This window comes from Astatotilapia calliptera, chromosome 20, assembly GCF_900246225.1.
Source record: "Astatotilapia calliptera chromosome 20, fAstCal1.2, whole genome shotgun sequence".
In the NCBI taxonomy this organism is placed as follows: domain Eukaryota; kingdom Metazoa; phylum Chordata; class Actinopteri; order Cichliformes; family Cichlidae; genus Astatotilapia; species Astatotilapia calliptera.
This window is the reverse complement of record NC_039321.1, coordinates 18,245,293-18,265,836: the sequence shown is the minus strand read 5'-3', so window position 1 is coordinate 18,265,836 and position 20,544 is coordinate 18,245,293. Positions and strand designations below refer to the sequence as shown.

At 41.0% G+C, this 20,544-nt stretch overlaps 1 protein-coding gene across 5 annotated transcripts in view; it reads right to left on the bottom strand.

The window, feature by feature from the left end:
- LOC113013215 (solute carrier family 41 member 3) overlaps nucleotides 1-20,013 on the bottom strand; it is a 35,798-nt gene extending 15,785 nt beyond the window's left edge. Inside the window, exons 1-3 of one of the 5 annotated variants that reach the window (XM_026153937.1) lie at nucleotides 19,831-20,013; nucleotides 17,180-17,535; nucleotides 2,758-2,865 (exon numbers count right to left, since the gene is read on the bottom strand). In XM_026153937.1, the coding sequence (XP_026009722.1) occupies nucleotides 2,758-2,865; nucleotides 17,180-17,491 (420 nt within the window). In that variant the 5' untranslated portion in view covers nucleotides 17,492-17,535; nucleotides 19,831-20,013. Of the gene's footprint in view, nucleotides 1-2,757; nucleotides 2,866-9,649; nucleotides 11,327-17,179; nucleotides 17,536-18,986; nucleotides 19,147-19,830 lie in introns of those variants that run through there. The other 4 variants (XM_026153938.1, XM_026153935.1, XM_026153939.1 and 1 more) reach the window with 4 other exon arrangements.
- Nucleotides 20,014-20,544: the final 531 nt, after the last annotated feature.

The window sequence follows — 20,544 nt, the reverse complement described above, 5'->3', positions numbered from 1 at the left end:
CTGGAACTTGGGTCCAGCTGTGTGTGTGACTCCTGCCTCAATGGATCTGGTCCTTGGGACTTGTTCTGTGCTGTCCTTTAAGATAGCCTTTTCTAGCCATTGATAGGACTTTTTAATGTTAGCCATGGTGCATCCTAGGCAGGGTCATTCATGATGGTTCCTCCTCCTTTACCTCACCAACTTCTGTCTTTAGCTGCTTGAAGCTTTCTTGTAGCAGCTCATCTAACATGTTCTGGATTATGGCTCTGACTCTCTCTCTCATCGTTGTTCGTAAAGCCTTAGGGCGCTGGACTTTGGGTGGAAACATCTATAAGTTATAAGGATTCTTTGTTTGGATTTGGCATCTACTTCCTCCTGTGGCTAGCTCATTAGTGTGACTGCTGATTAAGCATTCACAGTACTGAGATCCGAATCTTTCTTTAAACACAATTCAACACCATTACCACACGCACACACACACACACACAGCAGATATTCTTCAAATATTCTAGTTTTTCATTTGCGGTTCTTCAGTTGAGACATTTAAAATGAGTCTTTTTTTTTCAAGGGATTTAAAAGAATATGAGCTTTCAATATCCATTCAGATTTTTTCAACCTCTTTTTCTAATGTACATTTAAAAGCTATTCAGCTACTTTCCAACCTTGAAACTTCTTCTGTGTGAACAGCTTTCAGCAGTTCTGCACTTTGGCTTTCGGGTGAATGATTATGTGTATTTCCGCTCATTCAACAGTTTTTTCACCAAAGATTCAGCAATCATAAAAATTCACCTCAAATCACTCAACTGTCAGCATTCACACTGCACTAACATTTCTATGCTTCACTTTATTAGTACCATTTGTTGGCACAGAAGTCTCACAGAAGTTTAGGGGAGAAGCTACATGGTTCCAAAGGCACCATTCACAACATATTTTGATAATAAATGTTCTGCTCATCTTCTGAAGCTTACACCACTACCTAAATCTCAGAAATGCTCGTTTATTATGATACTGAGGTGAATCATATACAGTGGCTTGCAAAAGTATTCGGCCCTCTTTGAACTTTTCCACATTTTGTCACATTACAGCCACAAACATGAATCAATTTTATTGGAATTCCACGTGAAAGGCCAACACAAAGTGGTGGACACGTGAGAAGTGGAATGAAAATCATACATGATTCCGAACATTTTTTACAAATAAATAACTGCAAAGTGGGGTGTGCGTAATTATTCAGCCCCCTGAGTCAATACTTTGTAGAACCACCTTTTGCTGCAATTACAGCTGCCAGTCTTTTAGGGTCTGTCTCTACCAGCTTTGCACATCTAGAGACTGAAATCCTTGCCCATTCTTCTTTGCAAAACAGCTCCAGCTCAGTCAGATTAGATGGACAGCGTTTGTGAACAGCAGTTGTCAGATCTTGCCACAGATTCTCGACACCAGACAGGTCAGGGATAAAGTTATTGAGAAATTTAAAGCAGGCTTAGGCTACAAGATTTCCCAAGCCTTGAACATCCCACGGAGCACTGTTCAAGCCATCATTCAGAAATGGAAGGAGTATGGCACAACTGTGAACCTACCAAGACAATGCCGTCCACCTAAACTCACAGGCCGAACAAGGAGAGCGCTGATCAGACATGCAGCCAAGAGGCCCATGGTGACTCTGGACGAGCTGCAGAGATCTACAGCTCAGTTGGCGGAATCTGTCCATAGGACAACTATTAGTCGTGCACTGCACAAAGTTGGCCTTTATGGAAGTGGCAAGAAGAAAGCCATTGTTAACAGCAAACCATAAAAAGTCCCGTTTGCAGTTTGCCACAAGTCATGTGGGGGACACAGCAAACATGTGGAAGAAGGTGCTCTGGTCAGATGAGACCAAAATGGAACTTTTTGGCCAAAATGCAAAACGCTGTGTGGCAGAAAACTAACACTGCACATCACTCTGAACACACCATCCCCACTGTCAAATATGGTGCATCATGCTCTGGGGGTGCTTCTCTTCAGCAGGGACAGGGAAGCTGGTCAGAGTTGATGGGAAGATGGATGGAGCCAAATACAGGGCAGTCTTGGAAGAAAACCTCTTGGAGTCTGCAAAAGACTTGAGACTGGGGCAGAGGTTCACCTTCCAGCAGGACAACGACCCTAAACATAAAGCCAGGGCAACAATGGAATGGTTTAAAACAAAACATATCCATGTGTTAGAACGGCCCAGTCAGATCTAAATCCAATCGAGAATCTGTGGCAAGATCTGAAAACTGCTGTTCATAAACGCTGTCCATCTAATCTGACTGAGCTGGAGCTGTTTTGCAAAGAAGAATGGGCAAGAATTTCAGTCTCTAGATGTGCAAAGCTGGTAGAGACAGACCCTAAAAGACTGGCAGCTGTAATTTCAGCAAAAGGTGGTTCTACAAAGTATTGACTCAGGGGGCTGAATAATTACGCACACCCCGCTTTGCAGTTATTTATTTGTAAAAAATGTTTGGAATCATGTATGATTTTCATTCCACTTCTCACGTGTACACCACTTTGTGTTGGTCTTTCACTTGGAATTCCAATAAAATTGATTCATGTTTTTGGCTGTAATGTGACAAAATGTGGGAAAGTTCAAGGGGGCCGAATACTTTTGCAAGCCACTGTAGATGTTATAGAGGCATTGTATTTCTGAGGAGCTACTCTGAGCTAGAGGATGAGGGGATTATGAGGTTAAATGTTCAATTCGATTTATGCTCATACCACAGATAACATAAGATAATTTATAACATAACCCTTAGACTTTCTTACAGCGGTAGAGAGGCGAGCAGCCAAGGTCATCTCCAGGTTTCCTTTGAGTCCAACCAGAGCTGGAACCAGGATGAAAACTTCTGTGATCACCTTAAACACCTCCCAGTGCTGGAACACACACATTGTGTAATGAGATACTGAATAAACAATTACAGAGCAGTGCAAAAAATACAAAACCAAAGCAAACATTCCTACTAATTATGCCTGACATATTCCCATTATAAAAACAACTGCACCTGATTAAACTTCTTTATGGAATTACGAAAGACAATCAGATATTCTAGACTAACCCAGTAGCCTACTTTCTGTTTCCACTCCTTTGAGCATTCGCCGCCACGCCATACCGTGCAGCTTCACTGGGTTTAGAACACGTGCAGTTCACAGAGTCCGCCTCATGATGGTTTAGATCTTTAAATAAATGCGATTATACAAGAACACAGCTACAAAGAGCAGAATGATGTGAAGATGTGACAGCCACGTAGGGAGGGAAGGAAGGAAGAGTGGAGGGGACTGACAAAGTAGGTCAGTAAAAGTTTGATAAGACGTTTTGTTAAATAGGTGACGTAGTCAATTATAAAATATAATATAACAGGAGCTAGATATAATATATTATTTATTGCTAGCATGTTTAAAAAAACAGCTTGTGCTCAGAGAAGACTCTATTGTTTTATAGCAAATACATCCTTGTGTGAACTTCAAAAGATTAATTTCTGCAACAAATATAGCTCCCGTCAGAGGGGAGAAATAACCTATGCAGGTGTACAACCACCTACATGAGCTTCTTAACTAGCTGACTCAGCTGATCCTGGATGGCATGTTGAAGAAAACAGAGAAGTTATAGAATTTCTCTTTCTTGCTTTTAAACTTCAGATGTACTCGGAGCCACAGTGTGGGAACCATGAAACTATAAATCTTTAGCTCATATATATATAGTGGGGATCGCATTCCTATAATAAACCTTGCAGAGCCTAAAGTCAACTTGAATTCAGAGTTACATGGAGCCAACAGATTCTAAATTGGCAGCAAGGAGTATGATTAAGCTTGAATGGTTGTCTCTCTGTGGTACGAGGCTTTTACAGAGGACTGGGTTCAAAGGACAGAGCACAATAAGCACAAAAAATATCCAGAAGTTTATTTTAATTCTTTCTTCTCAGACGCAACATCCAAACCAATCGGTCCCCATCACATCTTAAATAACTTATAGTACCACAATATTCTAATACAGCACTTTTCCTCCAATTCTACTTTTAGAAACTCTGAGAACCAAAAGTAAACCTGCAGTCTGAGAGCAGAGATTTCAGCTTTCAGGCCTCGATTCTGTGGAACTAGCTCCTCGTTTGGATTCAGGAGACAGACACCTACTCTACTTTTAAGATTAGGCTTCAAACCTTCCTTTTAGAAAATGCTTATATAGCTTATATCTTTCTATTCTTTCCTTTATCCTCTTCTCTTTCTCCTCACTCCCAACAGGTACCAGCAGAGGTCTGCCCCTCCCTGAGCCTGGTTCTGCCAGAGTTTTCTTTCTGTTAAAAGGGAGTTTTTCTTTCCTGCTGTTGCCAAGTACTTGATCAAAGGGGTCGTCTGAATGTTGGGGTTTCGGGATTTGTGAGTAATAACCTAGTGCCTATTAGGTTTATTATTGCAGGATTTTGATATGTGTTGTCAGTATTTACAAAGAAAGCGCAGTGACAAGACTTAATATAAGAATGAATTTAACCTTTATTTGACTGACCCTGTTCTAGCAGAGCTTTTTTTTTTTTTTTATATTCCTCTGAATTCTCTGGCTGTCATATCAAATGTCAGAAACCCAGTTCCACTGGAAGTTATGCATGTCCATCACTGCCTCTGACTTGTTTCATAAGTGATGAAGTATGTTTATGACATGCCTTCTTCACACTTTGTCATTTCGGTACAGGTCAATCTAAATACCATGCCCTTTCCATTCTTAAAGGTTATGAATCATTTCCATGATGTTCTGAACCCTACAAATGGAGCTACATATTGATGAGCAGTAATTCATTATCTCTCCTGTTTCCAACACCTGGAACACAAATATTAATTAACCCATCAGTTACTGATTACTGTGTGCCAGTTAGCTAGCTTAGTTAACCAGAGCCAGTGGTTTGTCACATACAAGAACGACCCGAACACATTTTAAAATGTTTTTTAACCATTATGAACGTGCTAACTATTGCTCTTTTAAATATTCTGCACTCTCTAGTGTTTGCAACCAATTGGATCATTTCTGCCTCCTGACCTATTTAAACAATAGTGAACAGGTGATGAAGGTGAATGGATCCAAACAAGGGAATAAGAGAACTGAATGTCAGTCTTGTCAATGGTAGAGGAGTGTGTGTGCTGGTGTGAGTGCATCTCTATTCATACCAATTCCTCTCAGGTTCTGGATTGCTAAATCTGGCTGACGTCTGTCATACACAGAGGCTATCTTGGGACATGTCCCACTTCTGCTATAATACTGCTGCTTGACTGTGAGTGCGAGTGTGATGGGACAAAAGCCAACATAAGCCAGCTCAGTGCTACTGTAGACTTCCAGGGACTTTCTAATGTTGGTGCTGTCGCTGACTGATTCAGGTACTTCAGACACACAAAAATGATATTTTCAGAAAATTTTACACTCAAGAAGAATTCAGTATTTTATGCTCGGTCTTTAATAATAACTGGTTTTTCCTTTACTAACAGTATCTCTGTGTAACAAATACACTTCTTTTAGCCAATTACAAGCCAGGTCTCAAGCCAAATATTTGCTGGGGATTTGTAATGTGTTAAGTTTGCTTCATTACATTAAAAGTCTGGTTGCTCATGTTTTGTTATTAATGTTGTACTCTATAGTTTTTCTGGTCCCCTCACCACTGTGACCATTAATGACAAACTGGGTTTTAAAAACAATAGTGACATTTTAAAAAGTACAGTCTGTATTTTTAAAGAGCCCGCAGTGACAAAAAGGAGGAAGCTCAGGTGTGGGTTTTTTTGTGACCGATTCTGTTGCACATGTATTTCTGGGGGTATTATTATGAACTATCTGCAGTGTTGGGGAGTAATGGAATACATGTACCGGCGTTACGTATTTAAAATACAAAATATGAGTAACTCTATTACATTACAGTTACTGTTTAAAAAGGTGGTATTCAGATTACAGTTACTTTGTAATCTGATGTATCTAATCTTATTATAAAATCTAAATCATCCACCAGTCACCTTGACCCTCTTCCCACTCTGTTAGTTAAAGCCTGTCTTCCCTCGTTAGCTCCTCTCATAACCAGTATTATCCATTCCTCCCTGAACACTGGAATCGTTCCTGAATCACTGAAAAAGGCTTCTGTTATTCCAACTCTCAAAAAGCCTGGTGCAGACCCCAATAACTTTGATAATCTTCGCCCTATATCAAATCTCCCCTTTATTTCAAAAATTCTTGAAAAAGTTGTTGCCTTTCAGCTTCACTTACACCTCAATAACCATAATCTCTATGAACAATTTCAATCTGGTTTACGCCCCAATCATTTCACAGAAACAGCTTTGTTAAGGATTACTAATGACCTTCTGATGGCGGCTGATTCTGGTCTCCTATCCATCCTCATCCTTCTTGATCTTAGTGCGGTGTTTGATACCATTTCTCACAATATTCTCCTGAACCGGTTAGCATCCATTGGCATTAGTCATACCCCCCTTGCCTAGTTCACCTCCTATCTCTCAGACCGCACTCAGTTTATCCAATTTAAATTCCATTCTTCAAGTCTCCATCCTGTTTCTGCTGGTGTGCCCCAGGGTTCAGTATTAGGGCCCCTTTTATTCATTATTTACATGCTCCATCTTGGTCATATATTCCGAAAATATAATATACATTTTCACTGTTATGCCGATGACACCCAGCTCTACATTTCTTCTAACCCCAATTCATCCCTCCCACCTCCCTCCCTCTCAAACTGTCTTATCGAGATTAGATCCTGGTTCTCCTCCAATTTTCTTAAACTAAGTAATAAAACTGAAGTTTTACTCATTGGCACAGCCTCTATCTTAACCAAATCCCAAGTTTTCCCATTAACATTGAACGTTCCCCCACCCTTCCCTTCCCTCAGGTTAAGAGTTTGGGTGTCATACTTGATAATACTCTCTCATTCCAGTCCCACATTAATTACATAACCCGGTCTGCATACTTCCACTTACGTAATATTAACCAACTCCGCCCCTTCCTTACTTCCCTTAAATTCAGGGAATTTAAAATAGAAAGTAGCTTGTCCACAGAAGGACTGGTAGCTCCCCTTACAATAAGGGCTCAGATCGCGCGAACAGGTGTGGGATTAGAGCTCTGGGTAGCTCCCCAACTGGGTCTAGACTGGGTCTAGAGAGTATTTTAAATTCAGGGAATTTAAAATAGAAAGTAGCTCGTCCACAGAAGGACTGGTAGCTCCCCTTACGATAAGGGTTCAGATCGCGCGAACAGGTGTGAAATGTGTGTGTTTAGTTAGTTTGTTTGTTTGCTTGTTTTAATCAATTTTAAATCATGCTTTTTATTTGTTTTTGTTTCTAATGTCTCTGTAAAGCACTTTGAATCACCTTGTTGTTGAATTGTGCTATACAAATAAATTTGCCTTGCCTTGCCTTGCCTTGCCTTCCCATGCTGCTGCCATCCTTGTCCATAGTCTTATTACGTCCCGCATTGATTACTGCAATTCCCTCTTATTTGGTCTCCCTAAAAGGTCCCTTCACAAACTCCAACTTCTTCAAAATTCTGCAGCTCGTGTCATAACTCGAACTCCGTCAAGAGCTCATATTACCCCAGTTCTTCAGCAGCTTCACTGGTTGCCCATAGAAGCCAGGATAAACTTTAAAATCGTACTTCTCACGTACAAGTATATCCATAAATCTGCTCCTTCCTATTTGTGTGACCTGCTCCATATCACCAGTGTTTCCCGCCCTCTCCGATCCTCATCTGCTATTCATCTTACTGTTCCGTCCGCACGTCTTACCACTATGGGGAACAGAGCCTTCAGTCGCTCTGCTCCTCGGCTCTGGAACTCTCTTCCTCCAGCCATAAGAAATATGGACTCTCTTCCCGCATTTAAGTCACAGCTCAAAACACATCTGTTCAAACTGGCTTATTCGCTTTGGTGCTGATTTTACCTGTTGTCAAGTTCTGCTTTGCAATTTTAACTTATTTTATGACTATTGCTTCTTTTATTAATGTTGTTCTTTTGTAAGGTGACCTTGGGTTTTTGAAAGGCGCCCTCAAATAAAATGTATTATTATTATTATTATTATTATTATTTGTTGAAATGAATGGATTACACGGCGGTCTTTTCCTGTTTCATATGTTAGACTATGCTCTTTCTATTTTTGGTAATTCCACGCCGGTGGAAACCCAAACAAAACACCAATTAAGAGGTTCTAATGCCTGTGTGTCAATCTCATGGCCCATGTCACCCCTACTTGCAGCCCGCATAATGACGTGAAGGAATATTTAAAAAAAATATTATTAAAAAAATATTTAATATGAAGGCAATAGGCAGAGTGTTACAGGCATCGCCCTAAAGAATGTAGCCTCATGGGCAGTGTAGTCCGTGCTGCAGGGAGAATGGACTGCCATACCAGTTATGTGTCTGGATCAGGTGACCCTGAACCATTCTTTATTTATGCTGCAAAATGCTGGTGATGCAAAGTTGGTACGTTCCAAGTCTGAACATAGAATGACTGAGGGGAATTCCCATAACAGTACAGAATACCAGGGATGGACATATGACAGGGCAGTGAATACACTGGAGGGTTACCTAGGTAACCAGAACTACTACCCATCAGCTTCAAAGCAATGGATGAGGAACACTTCAACTGTGACAAGGTTTTTTACTTTTAAGGAGCTTGGAAAGAAAAGTGACTGGCCTTCTTTAAGTTTCTTGAAGATGTTTCACCTCTCATCATTAAATTACTATGACCTGGATGACATAAGCCCTTTACTTTTGTTTTTACCTTTTTAAGTAAAGAACTTTGTGACAATTTCAAGGGAGATGCAGTGTATATACAAAGTCATCTCCCTCTCTGGCCTTCTTTTTCTCTCTCTCATCTCCAAACCACTTATTGAATTAACTGTTCAATGCAATCCCAAGGCTCTCGTCTCTCTCTCTGGTCTAAATCTGATTTAGAAAGCTCAGAAAGGTGGATGTAACACAAGACTCCATCTGTTAATCAGAAAAAAGCACTGTCAACAGTGAACCGGCAGAGCTGTGCACACATGTGCAATCACAACACACGCATTTCTTGTTTAACCAGTTCAGGGTTTTTCTTTTAAGGCTCTCAACAACACGGACTGAGTTCAGAAAGCAGGTCAAGTCACAAAAAAGGTAGCTGAGACAAATATCTTATATTTAACTAAGGCCAGCATTAGTCTGAACTAATTCAAGCTTGTGAATACCTGAGGGGCAGGAAAACAAAAAGGTCTTTTTCTCCGACTAGACCGTTTATCTATTCTTCATAGCAACAGCTGTCAATACGTGTCTGTACTCGGTATGCAAATACCCACCCACCTTTCCACAACATCCCACAATCAGAATCTATAAGTGAGGTCAGTCCATTTCTCCCAAACATCCATTAACAGGACTGGGTCTCAAATTTCACTGCTTGTTTTTCAGCACTGGGAATCGAAATTAGTGAAGTAGGGAGCTTGCTCAAATATTCTTTGATCTCTTTGATATTCAAAAGTTATTCCACCTACTCCAATACAACACCACTTTCAGGTTAACCTACGAAAGATCACCTCTTTATAGAAAGAGGGAAGTATGACGTGAAGGTGGTGCCCTTGAGCAACAATCATGACACGATAATCAAAATACTTCCGATGGTACCCAACTCTACACATCTATTCACATTATTCTTGGATAATTACTTGTATAAGGTCCATAACGATACCCGCGGAGACCATTCCAAGTCCTGATATGAGGTATGGTACGATAACCTGCGCCCCAATGAGCCAAGAGCTCTCTGGTAGGAAACCATGTTCTGATCGAGTCAGCTTCCAGGTCACGCCACGTAACTTCTTGCCTTGGTAGCGTAGCTCCAACTCCAGACGAGTCACAACCATGTTGTACAGGAGATTAATCAAAGCACTTAGTTTGATGTTTAGTTATCCCATGGTAAGTGTAACTTCATTCCAAAGGAAAAAAAAAACTCTGATTAAAAATAAAAAAGGTCTGAGGGGTCAAAATAAAGTAAGGAAGTGAAATACCAAAGATGAAAATAATCAATGAGTTTGTCCTTGGTTTAAAACAGGGGAAATGTTTCAAGCAGTTCCTAAGGCTCTTCCTGAAGAAATGAGAGGCAGCATTTGGGAGCATATATATGTTCTGCTCTCAAGGGATGACCCAAAGATGACAGCTACTTCTTGCATCATTCTTGGCAGTACACAAGATAAACATTCAGCATCCCTTTGAACCAAACTGGAGATCCGATATCTATTCAAGCAAGCGAGACATTCGTCATGTTTTCATTCCTTCCAATCAATGATGTTTTCCCAGGCAGAATCACTTTTAAAAGCTTTAACTCCAACTTGAGGGAGCTGGAGCATGGCATCTTTGGACCAATGGTGAGTCAGCAGTGATGAGGTATCCATTTGCCGGCACCTCTGGGGAAAACAATCATTAACACGATTTCTGATTCATCAGTCAAAATGTTCCACAAGCACAGATGATCCACATCTGCAGTCAAAGTCTTAAGGTTACCCGGCAACCTGCAAAAACTAACATTAAAAATAAGACTGGTTTATGCCAGTAAATTAATGCTGAGCTATTCAGTGGTCCTCCAGTTGTCCTGAACAACTCTAGAATCAAATAAATCCTCTGGTTGAGTTTCTTGTTTGTTGGAGTCCTCAGTTGATAAGATCCAGCTTTAAATCTACTTGACCTCCAGTGTAAAAGGCACAGCTGTATCTTGTGAACCCAGAGCTCGGAGTGACAGCTGAATGAGTGACAGGAGCAAAAAGATGAAGAACAGTCCAAAAGGTCTTGAGAGTTTAGAAGCAGGAGGAAGACTTTATATCTTTGATATACGAGCCTAATCTCTTATTTGGCGAGGTGAGCTCTGTGATGTCAATAGGAGATCCACAGATGAGATGCAGCACACAGTACCACTTGAGCAGACTAAAGTGTTCCTCTCCTCCTTTCAGCATCAGGGTAGTCCTGCTCACTCAGCTCTGCTGTGACGTAGCACAGAAAGAGGCAGGGCTGTCTGCCCTGTGCAAACTCACGAGAGAAACGACCGGCTTTCTGCCACGCACTCTCCCTCTAAGCTATTTTTTGCTGCGTGTCTGCCTCTTATCCTCCCTCCCTCCCGCGTATGGCATCCATCGTTCTACGTCGAACAGTCTTGCTGCATTTCACATCCCTCTTTCAGTCGTTTCCATATCTCTGTATCGTGACTCATTCTTTCCCTCCATCTTTTCCTTCCACTTTTACCTCTGTTCTAGCTGCTATAATCGTTTTGGAACACCGTATTTAAGAGCAAACAAACATACTGTACAACTACTGATTTCCAGGCATCTTTCAGGTCTTAAACTAAAAATCATTCCTCTCAATGCATACTGTTCACAAAAAAAGAAAAGAAAATGTTTTCATACACAATATATTAATTAATGACATGTAAAAAAAACTTTACATGTAAAATCTATAAAGTGCCACATTAAAAATAAGATTACATCATTTGAATACAAGAAATAAGGTTTTGGATTGGCTAAATAGAATTAAATAAATTGCAGTCGCTATAGTCTCAGATCACTTCGTCATTGTGTAATAACACTGATGTGTTTCTTCTGGAAACTGCTGAGGTTGATTTGACAAGCAAGGCAACTGATTAGCAGCAAAAATGTAAAAAGCTTATAATTCTTCTTACAGGATGTACATTACTTTGCAAAAGTCTTGAGCCCCATTTCTTTATATTTTGCTTCCAAGGAGCCAAACACTTATTTTTTAAGGTCGTCTTAAGCAATAGTTCTCCAGGCTTTGTGAAGGTCTTTCAAAGTTTTCCTTCAGACATTGGCTGCCGTTTCATTTATTTTCGGTCCAGCCCTTTGAATTACAGTGAAAACTAAAACAGCAGTGGGATGGGTTTCAGTGTTTCAGTGAAGATAAAAGACACTTGCACTTACACAGCAGGGGACACTGGGTAAGACTTGTAATGACTGCTAATGGTAAACTCTTAGCCTAAATGCTGCTAGATATCAACACGATTGATGCATCACTGGCCCATTTGTTTGCTTCAAGTATTCAAAGAATTTATAACTATAACAGTTTCTGGGAGCCTGTCCAACTAACATTTAAGTCTCATTTAACCACCATAACTGTAATTTAAAGAAGTCAAATATTGCATGTTTGCAATAGTCTAATGTATGGACGATCTAATTTCACATTTTATGGAGCGAGCTTTTATAGAGCTCTAATTTGGAAGCCAACCAACAGAACAAAGAGAAGCTGACACAAATGGCACTGCCTTCGTCTGTCCATCCATCTATTCATCTTCTTCCGCTTATCCAGGGCCGGGTCGTGGCGGTAGACCTCCCTCTCCCTGACCACCTCCTCCAGGTTATCTGGGGCAACGTCAAGGCATTCCTACGCCAGCCAAGAGATATAATCTTTTCAATGTGTCTTGGCCCTAGGGCCTCCTCCCAGTGGGACCAGGCCAGAACACCTTACCGAGGAGGCATATAGGACGCATCCTTGTAGAAGCCCGAACCACTTCAACTGGCTCCTTTCGATGTGGAGGAGCAGCGGCTCTACTCTGAGCTCCTCTCGGACGGCCGAACTCCTCACCCCATCTCTAAGAGAGAGGCCAGCCACCCTTTGGAGAACGCTCATTTCCACTGCTTGTTCCCTCATAGGTGAGAGTGGGGACGTAGATCAGCCAGACAATCAGGAGCTTCGCTTTTACGCCTCGTTCTCTCTTTACAGCGACAGACATCACTGCAGGCGCAGCACCAATCCATCTGTCAGTCACCCATTCCCCTCTCCCGTCAGTTGTGAACAAGACCCCAACAAATTGCATGTTGGATGTAATTGAAAGACAGGCCAACAGGATGTGATTGTTTAGACAATAGCTACCATCACAGGCCACAGTAACAATCGTTTTTGCTGATAGTGTAGTGTTGCTGTCTTTATCGGCATTTTAGATCGGCTACTCTCCACGTCCTTGTGCGTCCGCTGTGCTTTGAGACACAGCTCCCAGCCAAGCTCATGACTAATCTTCCATCTGATGCAGGAGGGAAACTGATACTGTAGACTGCAGAGTGGGAAGAAATACTGATGAGCTACAGATGGAGTAAAGGGAAGTAGCCATATGAGGACAGACGTATGCTTATCAGTGGAGGACAGAGGGGAAGAGAGAGACCAGCTCATCATAGAGCAGACAGCAGTGTGTCTGATTTCCCTCAGCTCAGATGGCTGCAGACTATAAGCCAGGGACACCTGGCACAGGACAGACACGACTAGCTCAAACTCATTATTAAATGTACTATCTCACTATTCCCACCTTATATTCCTATACTGTATCCTACAGTATGATTCTATACCATTGTGTAGAAAACAGAGCCATCAGTCAGTTATATTCTTGAGGTATTTTGACCAAGGATATTACTGACATTTAATTAAGAACTGATGGGAAGGTTAAAGGTATAGTCACAAATTTTTGAGGTCATTTAATAGAAAAAAAAAAGTATCCTATAGTCTATGTACATGTACAGCAGTGTGTAACTACATTTTCAAATAAACTGCATTCTCATAAACATGTAATGAATCTATTAATAATATATAGGAGTGAGTTTGCAGTTTCTGGAAGTCATCATTTTCTTCCAACTAATGGTGTTTTACATAAATGGTAGAGACAGGCCATGTATGTAGTATGCCAAATGGGGACTAGAAGAGAACTTGTTTTATCATCTGAGAATGGACCCCCTTCATCAAAGAGATAACACCACTTGCAACTAAATAAATCTTCATCCTCTTCCTCCTCACCTCAAGATTAATCTCCTAAACAGAACTCACACTCTAAGACATGAAAACTTGCATAAACATGCTTATTTATTCCCAATACTGTTGCAGTGACATATTGCCAGTAGATCAGACATGCGACTTTCCTGTCTCTGGAGAGTTGACAACGAGCCGGGTGAACAACAACAGCTGATTTTAAGGTAACATTATGCCAGCTAATGTTAGATTCAAGTGTCATAAAAATCACACTTTTCCTCTGATAAACATTTTGATTACATTCTCACATTCTACGAACGTTTATTCCCTAACTGTACGAGTCTAACAATGTTAAATCCACGTTAGATTCACTAGCACAAACTAAAACTATCTATCAGGATATCTTCAACAGCTCACCTTAGTATGGCTGTCATCAGTCAGAGGTGAGCTTTACTGACTGACTCGCCTGTATTGAACTCCTTTTACAGTTTTACAGCTACACATGGATGCTTCTCACCCAGCATTGACAGCTGAGATAAACAGAGGTCTGATTGCCTTCCACAGAAAGGAAAAATCTCGATTATAGGCATAAGCTGTTGTGTAGTCGTGGCAGTTATGATATAATGTACCCTAAAACATGATGTTAGGTTTTTGAACATAGTGGAATGTTTTGATCTCTCTTAGCTAACTAAAACATGTTTGTCCTACAGGAGCCAATGTAGCAAGGATTATGCACTTGAATTGGGAGAGGTAAGAAAACAGAACTGCAATACACTGATATCTAGCGCAGAAAGATTTTATACACTGTAACTATAAAGAGGGGTACTATTAAGTTATAGTAGTCTTCTAAGTTCACTGCAAATCACATTGTGCAACGTGGATCTCATACATTTGGGTAGGACATTATGTTTGATGCACATACAACATGTAATAATATTAGCCCACACACCGGCTGCTATCTCTTAACTATTGATCTACAGTGTTACATGCTACTGAAGATGTAATAGTATCAACATATTCACCAGGGACAGCAGCAGCTATGCCCTGGGGTGCATTCAACTCACTCAAAAGGCTATTTTGCCCATCCAGTCAGTTTATAACTTCTGACATTACTGGCCCAGTGTACACCATGTTAACATGATCAGAGATACTTAAGTCAGAAGAAGATGGCTTTATTGCTCTGAGCCAGAAGACTATTTCAAGGTAACAAGTACACAGAAGCATACACACAGTCCCACCACCTGTAACAAAAACAAACAAAAATACACACTTAGACGAACAACCTGTTCTAACCGGTGCAGATGAGTCACTATGTCGCTCATGTTGTTATTTATTCAATACCATAAAGTCTCTGTGTACTGTCCAGTTTTTCATTATTGTGACGCTCTCTCTCCTTACGTTAACACGTTTGACGTGAGAGAGTAACCATCTGGGTCATTACTGACGTGTTTTGCTGTGCCTCTGGTCTCCTAGCTCTTAAATCTGTCAGAGATCTTTCCTTACCGGAAAACAGCCTGCCACTGTGTGCATAGATTTACTGTCTGCTAAGAGACGCCTTAATATTCTGTTGTACATTACATGTCAGACAATGTGAAAATAACTTCCCTGTACAATAAACACTTACTTATGAAGTACTTTATATGTAAAATGAAGGGAGACAAATTTTGATGTTTTCCCCCTTCACGATTTCCTATTTTGTCACACTTAAAAGTTTAATACTCTGTTAACTTAGATCTGTGAAGCCTGCAGTTCTTTAATGTTCTTCTGGATCCTTTTGTAACACCCAGGATGAGTCGGCGATGTGCTCTTATCTCATTTTGGTCAGCCAGTCACTCCTGGGAAGCTTCACCACTGTTCCATGTTTTCACCATTTATGTATAATGGCTCTCGCCGTGGTTCACTGGAGTCCCAAAACCTTAGAAATGTGCTATGATGTGTTCCTTTTTAAGGTCTTTTAACCTGCTTCACTTTGTCAGACGGTTTCTATTTAAGTAATTTTTTCATTCAACAGGACGTCCAGTAGTGGTGCAACGGATCAAAAATCTCAAGGTTCGGATCGGATCACGGTTTTAAGTCACGGATCGGATCAATTTTCAGATCAGCAAAAAAAGAAAAAGACAAAAATTTAACATTTACTTATTCACTTATTGAAGTATTTTTTGCCTGTTAAAAACATTCAACTCAAGACTCATTCCACGCAATTATTCAAAAAAATTTATGGTTCAATATAGGGCAGTACAGTCTTTGTATCTACCACTCAATTCAATTTTATTTATAAAGCGCCAAATCACAAAAACAGTTGCCTCAAGGTGCTTTATATTGTAAGGTAGACCCTACAATAATACATACTGCTCCTTATATCGCACTCCGCTGTGATATGATGAGCAGTCACGGTCACATAGCTTTCCGTCGCTACACCCATTTGTAGTAGTTGGGGCAACAGAAGATGCCTGGGACAGTTCAGCCATAACTTTAATCTTCTCCTGCTCATACATGCTTGGAACGATTTTTCCACTAAAGTGGTCGCGCAACGGGATATCATAGCGTGGCTCAAGCACGTTCATCATAGTTTAAACCCCTTGTTTAGCACAATGGAATACGGCCTCCTGTCTGCAGCTAAACACCCCAATAGCTTTTGTAATAGCTTTAGCCCGGTCAGATTGGGCAGCAAAGGGCTGCTTAAGTACCGCAAACTCCTCTGCTCCGCCACTTGGACCGCTAGCGCTGACCATAACTATCGCTTTTTTTTTTTTCTTCTTTTTCGAATCTTCGGATCACGTGCGTGCTGAGCCGTGGAGTGGGATCGGTTCGGATTACGGATCAACCGTGATCTGTTGCACCACTAACGTCCAGTAATCAAGCCCAAGTGTGCTTAGTGAAACTGAACTCAGCTTTCCAAAAAGTGTGGTTAATCACAGTTAATTTATGATTTAACAAAAGGGGCCATTTTAACAGGACCAGGTAGTTTTGGGTAACTTTTCTCCCTTAATCAGTGAAATCAGCATTAAAAAAAACTGCATTTTGTATTTACTCGAGTTATCGTGGTCTAACATTAAAATGTGTTTGATGATCTGAAACATTCAAGTGTGACAAATATACAGAACACTAGGAAATCAGGAAGGAGGCAAACACTTTTTGACACCACTATACCTGTGTTTTAGGCACTAAGAAAAAAAAATGGTCAGGTTTTATTCTGGGGGTTTAAAGAGGGTCTAATAATTGTATCCTTTGACATAGCTGCTACATTTACACTGGGGTAAATCTAATCATAGTTTTTGTACACCATCCCCGAAAAAAATAATCTTGGAGAGCGGTGATGCCAGCATCTGATGAGGGATTCAAATGAGCAGCCTGAAGGTTTACCTGTCAGCTAGTAGGCCCCAATATCCACTATTATGTTAACATACTTCATGCTTTTCCACTCTAAATATGTGATATCACTCTCCAAGCTACCCTAAGGACCTTACCTGTACAATGTCCAGCACCATGCCAGCCATCACCATGCCCATTCCAGCTAGCAGGTAGGGAAAAACCACCTGAAGACAGATGGCTATGGATGTCTCTTCCTCTACTTTGGCAACAGGCACTTTCTTCCTCTCCTCCGTAGACTTTTTAGGTGGAGGTTGCACGACTGGGGGGAAGATGAACTCATCTTGCCCGTCTAAAGTGCTTGCCAAGCTGGCACTAGGACTCCCAGTGGGACTCTTTCCCTTGGAGCGGGACTTCTTGGTCTTTTTCCTCTGGCGGGCCTGTTGTGGTGGTTTATCCTCCCCAGGCATGGTGACAGCAGTGGCTGTGACAAGTAGGGTTGTGTTAGTTTAATCTGGGAACACAGAATAGATAGGGACAGTAAGGGTCTAGTTTGGCACAGCTTTACCATCTAAAAATGTAGAGATAACTGCGTCCAATCTTTTGAATTCATCCACTCCACCAGGATGATGTGCCAATCAAATCAAATATGCTTTCCATCAGCTGAACAGAGGATTAGCTCTCATATTTTGCCATGGAAGGAGACAACAGTTTCTATTGGTGATCCTTCACTTTGTTATATCTAGCTCTATTTGGAAAGCATGCTGAAGTAACATATATAGTTGCACAAAGGGAGAAAAGCACCATATAGTTTGGATAAAGTGTATAGAACAGCAAGAAATGTAAGCTCTACACATTCCCACCACTGTTAAACTAATGCGGCGGGGCGTGGTCGGCGGTGCCGCTGCAGGGGAGGCAAACGCACCTGCAGGGCATACGGTTAAAAGTGTGCTGGGTCCTGGATTCCAGTTTTGTTGTTAGTGTTCGGCTGGCAGCTGGAAAGTTTCAGCCGTGTGTGTTTGTAAACAGCGACCGATTGTGTAAATAAAGTTAATGCTGAAAAGCAGAAATATGTTGCCGGTCTGCCGTGGTTATATCACAGCTAAACTCTGCTCTTCCTTTTATTTGCCTTCTGTTTCCCCTCAGCTTTCAACTGAGCGTAACATAAGGCTGAGCCTGGTTCAGCGAGAGGTCACTTCCTGTTAAAATGGAATTCTTCCTTCCCGCCATCGCAAAGTGCTGCGTATAAGGGAGCCTCTGATTTTGGGCGCTTTCTAATATTGTAGAGTCATTATCATTATATATACAGCTCACAGAGGCAACTGTTGCAGTGAATTGACACTATATAGACAATAGGTTAAAGCTTCCACTCTTTCTGATAGACTGATGCTCTGTTTTCAGGAAAGCTAATCAACATATTAAACACAAGGGCACAACAGAGAACTGTAAATACTATAAATAAACAGCCCCTTCTTTTCTTAATCCATGAATATCTTTTATTTTTATTATTTATATCTTTTAAACAAATAACTGAGCTGACAGCTGTATTAAACAATCTGTAGCAACCACTAGGGTAGTCAGTAATGCACTGCTAATATACCAGCTTTAATAAAAACCTTTATGTTGATAAGTTGGCACTGTTTCTCATTTCTCATCATACTGTGGTTTACAATAATTTCATAAATTAGTTTTACTTGGAGTATCAAACTTTAGAGTGAATAGCTGTCATCGTTTCTTTTAACTCTTCACTCAACTGTTTTATTCAGGAAATTTCATTATGACACTAATTACTAATTGAGAGTTTTTAAAATCATCAGTTCAAACTCGGGACCGACGAGTAGCTGGTGTGTGATACGTGGTCTCAAATCACAAAGTGCTATCATGAGTAAACGTACAAGACTGCACAGAAAGGGAAACGTTTGTCTTCTTTTAAAAAAGCAAAACTCAAACATTAGTAATACAAACATGCTCGACACGGAGTCCCGGAAACCTCCCAAAGCGCCTGAATTCATCTGCAGGTCCCGAAACCACGCCGAACATACAGCGCAGAATCCTTCTGTTGACATGCATTCCCTCACTTGGACGCTGCCATGTGCATATCCCATAATACATCTGTACCGGTAACCACGGTTACACAACCAGGTGCTTTCTGATTGGATAAACTAAAGAGTAAAAGCGAGAAAAAAAATACTGCGTAAGAGTGTAGCCCCGCCCCCTCGCGTGTAGCGCGCGAGCAGCTGCTGTTTGTAATAATGAAATTCACAGTTTTATGACTGTGAGGATGTTTAAATATTATAATATATAATGATACAGCTGTAGAAACTATTTTTGAAAAGCGTTTGGGCTGAGGAAAAGATTTATTTTTAGTTTCTTAATTTCAAAGACCAGAGAAAAATGTTTTATATCAGTTTATGTGGCGGTTTGCCTGGCGCTTAGACCTCCAGATCATCCCGGCTGTGACTTAACTTATGATTTAATAAGTTGATATGTGTCTGATATCAGACTAATGTCAAAGTCAGAAAACCTCTCTGTCTCAAACTCCCTGGTAGTTTATAGACGACAATATGAAAATCTTTGAAGGCATGGGGGGAAACACCAGTGGAATCACCAGCGAGACATTTAATTATAGCAGAGCACAGAGCAAACCAATACGTGTTACCATTTCTAGAGTCTGTACTGATCACGACACACTCTCATTGAACATAAATTCATAAAGTTCTGCTTGGACAGCGTGCTCTCTAAGGCCACAGAGCCACATTAAGCCTAGTGTATGTTAGTTTCCATATTAGATTTGATTTATCGTCCTTACCTTTGTCTCCAGCCAGTACTCGTGAAGGTTTGCGGGGAAAGCAATAAGCTCCCGAGAATAACCGTGTGTGCCCTTGCTATGCTGTGTGTATGTGCTTGAATGGAAATGCCTGTCTAAATTAGGATATGTGTATGTTCCTCTCTCGTGCATTTGCTTTTTTCTATGTGTGTCTGTGCGCTGAGCTCTGCGCGTGCGTGTTTGTGCAGGGTACGAGCTGGGGGGCACCGTCTTGAATTTCATGGCATTAGCAGATAAGGATGACCCCCCCTCACCCCCTCCTCCTGTCTCTTTCCATCTCTGTCCGGCTGGCTGGCATCTATACAGCATTTTCTCTTTTCCATTCACAGAAAGAATAACGTTTGCAACCTCACAGTTAGAGAAGCCCTCATAAGGGATTTGTGGGGTCGTGCCCACACACACCACACACACACACACACACACACACACACACACACACACACACACACACACACACACACACACACCTCACTGAGGTTTTTATGAGCTTGTGTAGGAACTATAACCATTCATTACAATCAAACATCATACATGTTTAAAAGACACTATTTAATACTATTAGGTCGCCCCCTCTTCACTAACTTATGTTTTAAACTGAAGAGCCTGGTTATTTCTTTACTGTTGCTTGCAATATGACACCATGCCATGGGCATGCAGCAGTTTTTTATGGTTATGTGATGGCATGCTGGGTAATGC